Raw genomic sequence first — 8,257 nt, 5'->3', positions numbered from 1 at the left:
CACGAGACCTAACCGGGACTTGCCCGGGACCCACCCCGGACCTAACTGGGACTTGCCCGAGACCCGCCCGGGACCCTCTTGGGACTTGATCGGGACCCGCCCGGGACCCTCTCGGGACTTGACCGGGACCTGCCTGGGACCCACCCGGGACCTGCCGAGACCTGATCGAGACCCGCTCGGGACCTCAACGAGACCCGCTCGAGACCTCAACGAGACCCGCTCGGGACTTTACCAAGACCCACCCGGGACTTGCCCGGGACCCGCCTAGGACCTGTCTTGGACTTGACCGAGACCCGCTCGGGACTTGACCAAACCTGCTCGAGACCTAACTGGGACCCGCCGGTACTTGACTAAGACCCACTTGGGACTTGCCCGGTCGGGTCCCGGGCAGGTCCAGGTCAAGTCCTGGGTAGGTCCTGGCGAGGTCCCGGACAAGTCCCAGTTAAGTTTCAGCGGGGTCCCGGGCAGGTCCCTGCAGGGTCTCGAACAAGTCCCGTGCAGGTCCCGGCGGGGACCTTATTAGAAAAAAAATATTAAAAAAAAAAAAAAATTTCGTGTGCAAGGTAAACGCTGTAAAATGTTTTCGACTGAAAATATTTTCTAGGAAAATGGCTTTCCTGAATATATTTTACGAAAGAAACCATTTTACGTCGAAGTAAACGGAGCCTTAATATGGTCTCGTATGCCATTATGGTGAATGGACAGCTAGTGGAGAACATTAAGCCATCACGGGGCATAAGGCAAGGGGATCCCCTCTCTCCTTACCTCTTTATCATATGTGCGGATGCACTTAGTTCTCTTATTAACCATGCTGAGTGTTCAGGATGTATTACAGAGGTTCCAACTTTAAAAAAAGGACCTTGACTTAGCTATATATTTTTTGTTGATGATTGTCTATTGTTTTGCAAGGCTAATTCTATTGAGTGACGTAGGCTAATGAGACTGTTGGAAAAATATGAAGTTGCTTCGGGTCATAAGCTTAATAATGAGAGGAAAATTATATATAAGCTCCTTAGGTCAACGTGCTTTTTTAAAAAACTCCATGAGTATTTTTTTTTCGGAAATTTAGTCTTTCGGTCACTCGAAACTACTAGAAAACTTCCTACCGTCAATTTTTGCTAACTGCCATTAGTCCACTCAAAACTCTCCGCTTTATCTTATTAAAATATTCATTTTTTATTAATTTAATTAAAAAATTAAATCTTAAAAAAAAAAAAAAAATGAAGGGTGGCCAAGGGTGCCACCCTTGGCCACCCCCCAACCCCTATGGGGTGGTCGTAAGCCACCCCAGGGATGGTTTGCCCACCCCTAGGGTGGCTTGCGGCCACCCCCAGGTGGTTTGGGCCACCCCTTGGGGGTTTGGGGTGGCCCGCAGGCCACCCCAAACCACCTGGGGATGGCTTACGGCCACCCTAAACCACCTGGGGATGGCTTACGGCCACCCCATAGGTGTTTGGGGTTGGCCAGGGGTGGCATCCTTCATTTTTTTTTTTTGAAGATTTAATTTTTTAAATTAAATTAATAAAAAATGAATATTTTAATCAGATAAAATGAGGAGTTTTGAGTGGACTAACGACAGTTAACAAAAATTGACAGTAGGGAGTTTTCTAGTAGTTTCGAGTGACCCAATGACTAAATTTCCGAAAAAAAAATACCCAGAGAGTTTTTTAAAAAAAACGCGTTGACCTAAGGAGTTTATATATAATTTCCCATAATGAGAAGACTTCTATTTTTTTTTTTTTCACCATAAATACAAGTAAAGAGAGGAGACAAGAGATTATTTATATGTCGGGTTTTCAAGCATCACAAACTTATGAAAAGTACCTTGGGTTGCCTACTTTGATAGGAAAATCAAGATCCAAAGCTTTTAAGAGTATCAAAGATAAAGTGTGGAATCGGTTGAATAATTGGCAGGTCAAGTTTCTGTCACAAGTAGGAAAGAAGGTGCTTTTGAAAGCTGTCGTTCAAGCCATACCTACGTACAGTATGAGTGCATTCCAACTCCCAATCACTTTATGCAAGGAGATTAATGGAATGATACATAACTTATGGTGGGGACATCTGGATAATAAATAAAAAATCTATTGGATGAGTTGGAAACACATGGGCTACCCGAATTCTTAAGGTGGTATGGAGTTTAGGGATCTTGTGATTTTTAATAAAGCCCTTTTGGCCAAACAGTGTTGGAGGCTTTTGGAAAATCCCAACTCTTTGGCTGCGGATATTTTAAAAGCAAAATATTATCCACATACAAATGTTTTGGGGTATAGTTTGGGGAAACGACCATCTTCTGCTTGGTAGAGTCTTTTCTCTGCTTTGGATGTTCTAAAAAATGGTCTCGTATGGAGAGTGGGGGATGGTAGATATATACAAATATGGGGGTGATCGATGGCTTCCGACACCAATTTCTTTTAAGGTCCAATCCCCTAGAAGGCTGCTTTCAGAGGATGCAAGAGTGATGGAGCTCATTGATCTGGAAACAAAATGGTGGAATCTGAATGGCATCACATAAGCTTTTAATGAAGAAGAAGCCCGAATAATCTATCAAATTCTTTTAAGCCCGTTATTACCAAAGGATCAACTAGTTTGGAGATGCACTTCTAATGGGGAATTTTCTGTTAGAAGTGTGTATCATATGGAGAAGGAATTGCAGACTTTGAGGGGAGGTGGGGGATCCAAGCAAGATAAGAGAATGGTATTTGGAAGACCATGTGGAATTTAAAAATCCCAAATGTGGCTAAAATGTTTATGCGGCAAGCTTGTCAAAATCTTCTACCTACTAAAGCAAATTTATTATGAAGAAGAGTTGTCCAAGAAGCATTGTGCCCCATTTGTGGGAGAGATGAAGAAAAGGTCAAAGACATTCTATGGAGCTGCCCATTCGCTCAGGATGTGTGGAGTTGTGGCCCAAAAAAATCACACAAAAGGCCATTGGTGATGGACTCAATTTTTTACATGTTGTAGAGGAGATGGTGGTAAGATATGAATTGGGAAAAATCGAGCTCATGGCGGTGATAGCCCGGAAAATGTGGCTTTGACGGAATAATGTAGTGCATGGGGTGTTTTTTACTTTTTTTCTCACCCAAATCAAGTATTTCATGAGGCTACTGTAACTCTTGATTTTCGGAGGAGGGACATTGAGAGCGAAAATGAAGCGCAGAGCCTTCCCCAACTAGGCACACCTATTCTTTAGAAGCAACCCTGCACACGTATGTATAAAATTAATTGGGATGTTGCTGTGGATAAGGGGTTGCAATTAACCAATCTGAACTGACGTCGGTATAAAAATCCTTAACTGATTACCGACCGAGTTCTGACGGTAGGCGGTTAATATCAATTCAGTTAAAGTCGATAAGCGGTAAATGATTAATATGTCCACCCCTAAATATAACCCACACGGTAAGAAACTTTCTTGTTCCTTCTTTTTTTTTTTTTCTTTTTTTTTTTTTTTTTTTTTCTAGTCTTTTTATTTCCTTTACTGAGTTGGAGAAGCTGGTAGAAGTAGGTAGAGATAAACTAGAAAGGCCCGTGTATCCATTTTGCAACCAAAAAACCGGTATTTCCGGGGCGGGTATGGACGGGGATGTGGGTACGGGTGGGTTATGCCCACTCCTAGACACGGTTGTCGTAAAAGCGTCGTTGAAGAGCCGAAAGGGTGTCGTTTAGTTCGTAATGTAATTATCAGATCACTTCCACCCACCACCACTCAAGTAAAGGGCAGTCCGATTTCACCTTTCATTGTTCCGTCCATTTCCGATCCGATCGAGAGAGAGGGGTGAAAACAAATTCAGGTAATCTCAGACCCTGAATTGTAAATTCCTATCCATTGCACAATCATTATCATTTTTAGAACAGAAATTATTTGCTTAAAAGAGTTTTAGATGATCTTTTGCTTTTGCTTCAATCGCAATCTGTTTTCTTTTTCATCCCAAAATTGACACGTTAATGTTGTGCGGCAATGATGTTCTTTGCAGAATTATTGGGTTGTTTTGGAAAAGTCTGATTGTTGAGCTCCGATTGTGTTGTTGTAGTAAGACATCAATTTATCTGGAAAAAGAGAAACATGGTATGGATCGAACTCCAGTAGATAAAGTTTAATTTTGACGCTGATTCAGTTAGCTTCATATGTTTTTTTTTTTTTGAGGGGGGGGGGGGGGGGGGGGGGGGGGGGGTTACTTGAATTATTTTCTTGTTGATTCTTGTTTTTCTGTTTTTGCATGGAATCAACAAATGTGGAACTTTAATTTTCTGAAATGGGAAATTTAAGAGATGGTTGTGATTGCAGGTTTATCACTCTAGTTTTGTGGATGAAGAGGGTATTACTAATGCTTGTGGGTGCCCTCTACTCCCTCTAAAAAGCCATATAAAGGGTCCTGCTCCAGCTTCTGATCAAGGTTTTTACTTGCATTGTCTTTTGCCTATGCTGAACAACTGTTTTAATTGGTTCATTCTCTTATAAGAGAAATGCAAATAAAATTTTAATACTCATGTCGGCTGGGCCATGAGAGTTGCCATGTATGGAATAGACACATACATGTAATATTGAGGTATCTTTGCATGCAGATAGAACTGATATTGTTGATGAAGCAATCACATTCTTTCGCGCCAATGTTTTCTTCCGAAACTTTGATATTAAGAGCTCGGCGGACAAGCTTCTCATCTATTTGACGTTATACATTAATGTGGCTTTGAAGAGGCTCGGAGGTTGCAGAACTTTGGCTGAAGGAACCAAGGCGATCATCAACTTGGGTCTGGAAAAAGTTCCGGTCCCCGGGGAGTCTGGTTTTCCTTTTCCAGGCCTATTTCCCCTTCCTCAGTCTAAGCAGGAAGCAGGTGAAACTCCTTGTCTTTGTGTTTTGTATAACAATGTATGTCAGAGAGCTTATTTTCATGTTGCTTGCCTCATTTCTCATATTGGTTATTCTTGTATTGGTTGACTTCTATTTCTTTATAGTTTAGGATTGTTGTAATATTTTTGAAGCTCAGTTAAGAAACTTGATTTATGTGTTTTTTTTATCTGGATAATTTATAAGGAAATTCAGATGTAGCTTCATCCCAAAATTGGACGATTTATTACAAATTTCAGTTCAAAACCTCTAGACTATTGTTTGAATCTATAGAGTAAACATCCTAGTTTGAATTTTTCTAGTTTTTAATCCTCAAGATTGTGAGAGTTGGAGTCTCTTGTCGTATTCCTTGACCTTGTACTCTTCGAAAACCCATCTGGTAGAGAGGGATAAAATATTGTAGACCCCAGCATGCAATCATGGCTTTGAAGTGAAGAGCTACTATAACTCTTTACAGTTTTGGGAAAGTCTTGACTGTTTTCATGGAAGGTGAAAGATCCACCTCGCATTGCTTTCTATACTTGGATGGTAGCTTTGGGTAAAATCCTCACGATTGATAATCTTAAGAGGCTGGGTCTTACTCTTGTTAATTGGTGTTGCTTATGCAAAAAGAATGAGAAGACCATAAACTACCTCCTAATTCATTGTAAGTTTACTAGCGAGATTTGATAATTGGAAACAACTTATTCGGAGTTTCGGTAAGAGTTTCGTGGGTCATGTCTAGCAATATCCTAGAGCTGCTTAATTGTTGGAAAACTCAAGGGCAAGGACACTCCAAAGAGGCCATCTAGAAAGTTTTCCTCACTTTATTAATGTGGAGCACCTAGAGAGAAAGAAATTGGTGCCTATTTGAGGACTATGAGTCTAATCTGCTATGTTTAAAATCCTTCTTTTTGAGATCTCTGTTAGATTGAGCTGTGTCTTATGTTCATAATTTTTCCTCTTCAAATCTTGTCGATTTTGTTACTTTTTAGATTTTTGACACCATTTGCGCGGCTACATTTCTTGTATACTTTTCATGTACAAGAGCTTTGCCTCTTCTTCTAATAAATTATTATTCATCAAAAAGTATGGTGTTGGATCTACTGGTTTGAACCCATAATTTTATATTGTTTCTTAACTTGTTACTATGATATGAATAGTACATATAGAAAGAATCATAGATTCAATTTTCCCTTTTGTGCTCTTCCAAGTTATTTTTTTCAGGTTATCGAGTATGCAAACTTATTTGCTGTCCTCCTGTTTGAAGAAAGTCCACTTATTCTGCTTTCTATGGCATTTTCATTATTGGTTTATAGTTTGTGGTCCGAAAATAATGCTCAATGTTTTTAATAGTATTATTTTTTCCCTTTTTGACACTACTCAAATATCCTTAGCTTTAAGTTTTCGACATAGACGAGAAGGGAGGTGGTTTTTGGTTGTCTACAAGCTCTTACTGCCCATTTTGCAAGATCTGATGTACAGTCTTTAAAACTACATCTCAATGGAAGTACTAATCTTAAAATATTCCAATGATTTACATCTTGCATGGGCCTTGACACCTTACTGTTTAGAAATGGCATTGTCTATCTAGTGATTGATGTGGTATAAGTGATGCTGTAGATTCCTTCATCACTTAAGGTGTTTTCACAACAGTGGACCATTACTAAATATTAAGACTAACCATTTCTTGTTGGTTATCAAATATCCTAAGGGAATGTGAAGTCTCTCTGTATTTTATTTTTCATTGTGGAAATGGAAATTTTTTCAGTATGTGGATGGTTTTTCCAATCTGGATTTAATTGACTGGTTTTCCTTTGCTCAGGCTGCTGCAGTGGCCCAAAATTTTGGCTCTGTTGCCTACATTTGTTTTTTGGATTTAATAGTTTACTTTAACAGAATTTAACAGTGAGTTACTTGTGTGATTTTTATTTATTAAGGTGAATGAATGTACGGCCTTGTATTTTTAACTATGACATGTGTCATGAGATTTTTCGCATCCTTAGAAGGTTATGGAGTTGGAGGCTTGGCACATTTTCTTCAATAGTTGAGACCGGTATATCTCAACTTGGAACTCTTGAGTATCATTTCTGCGCCAAATTATTGATCCTTGTTATTCCAAAGTGGTTTGTAAATACATCACTTCACTGAATTGCTCCTGCATAGAGAAACTTATCAAGAAAATTTCAAACCCATTTGTCATTTTGATTGATAAACTTACGTTAAATTAATGTAGTTTTATTATTAAGATGACAGCTGAATGTTGAGACTAGAGAATCATTTTGATATTTGGAATGTTGATATATGATCGGACGAGAAATTTTGGTTTTGCTCTTCTGCATAAACACCCCTGCTTCCATGTGAGATTGATTCCTTCAGCATTAAATATTCTTCACAATTTTAATTTTCTGATTGTTGAATGCAGATCTGCTGAGGAATTATTTGAAGCAGATAAGGGAGGAAACAAGTGGGAGATTATTGAGTGTTGCATATAGACCCAATGGCACTCCAAATAAATGGTGGTTGGCTTTTGCCAAAAGGAAATTCATGAATATCATTGTACCATGAACATTGTGCGAAATCAGGTAGCATGCTTGCTTCTTGTGAGTTGAGTATAAATTGAGTGTGGGCTTAGCTACTCCCTGGTTGCCTTCTTTTTCTTTGAAGAATCTTGAACCAAGTAATTGAACTTGGGGATAATGCACCCTTGTGCAATATTACAGTTGTATAAAGGACCAACTTCTTTATTCTTTTTTTTTTCCTGATGAATGTTCATCTTCTTGTTCTCATTCTGTCTCATCTTTTTTTTTCCTATGTATTTTCTGTTCTTTTCTACCTCAAAGGCTACTCTTTGTCTTTGGTATAATTGCTTTGAGCTTATTGAGTTGATTGTCTCTCTGTTCCTACTGAGTGATATTTGTGGAAATTATCTGGCACAAGTGGGGTTTTCAAAGATTCTTTATGCTTTGAGCTTATTCAGTTGATTGTCTCTCTGTTCCTACTGAGTGATATTTGTGGAAATTATTTCTGGCACAAGTGGGGTTTTCATAGATTCTTTATCAGCTCCAGTATTTGCTTTATTTTGTACTTTCCATAGAGACAAAACACTCATGTTGTCCTGCCTTAATGCTCACCACCACCTTTGGTTGATAGGCACAATATTGCAAATGAAATATAACTAGGGTTCGGGGAAACAGTTCTTATGGCTCTAGGTGGTGCCAATTTGGATTTGATGTTTATTTCATGATACCCCCTTTTCATTCCCATAAAATGGATCTATATATGAGAAATGTTATACGCTACACTTTTATCATATTGTGCTGATGTGGCAAAGGTTACTAGACATTGGATCAACCATTATTAAAAACAAAAATGAGTAATGCTATACATCACTCCCTCATCTCTTGCCCATCCCTCTGAAGCTTATGTGA

General features: G+C 39.2%; 1 protein-coding gene across 1 annotated transcript; it reads left to right on the top strand.

The window, feature by feature from the left end:
• The first annotated feature begins 3,653 nt into the window (after positions 1-3,653).
• On the top strand, positions 3,654-7,574 carry ARPC3 (actin-related protein C3). Its single transcript, XM_059576436.2, has 5 exons — positions 3,654-3,791; positions 3,975-4,066; positions 4,286-4,394; positions 4,564-4,833; positions 7,252-7,574. Exons 2-5 carry the CDS (start codon positions 4,064-4,066, stop codon positions 7,392-7,394), a joined length of 525 nt encoding a protein of 174 aa, XP_059432419.1. The 5' UTR covers positions 3,654-3,791; positions 3,975-4,063; the 3' UTR covers positions 7,395-7,574.
• Positions 7,575-8,257: the final 683 nt, after the last annotated feature.

This window comes from Corylus avellana, chromosome 11, assembly GCF_965113065.1.
Source record: "Corylus avellana chromosome 11, dhCorAvel1.hap1.2, whole genome shotgun sequence".
Taxonomy (NCBI): domain Eukaryota; kingdom Viridiplantae; phylum Streptophyta; class Magnoliopsida; order Fagales; family Betulaceae; genus Corylus; species Corylus avellana.
This window is presented reverse-complemented; position numbering and strand designations above follow the sequence as displayed.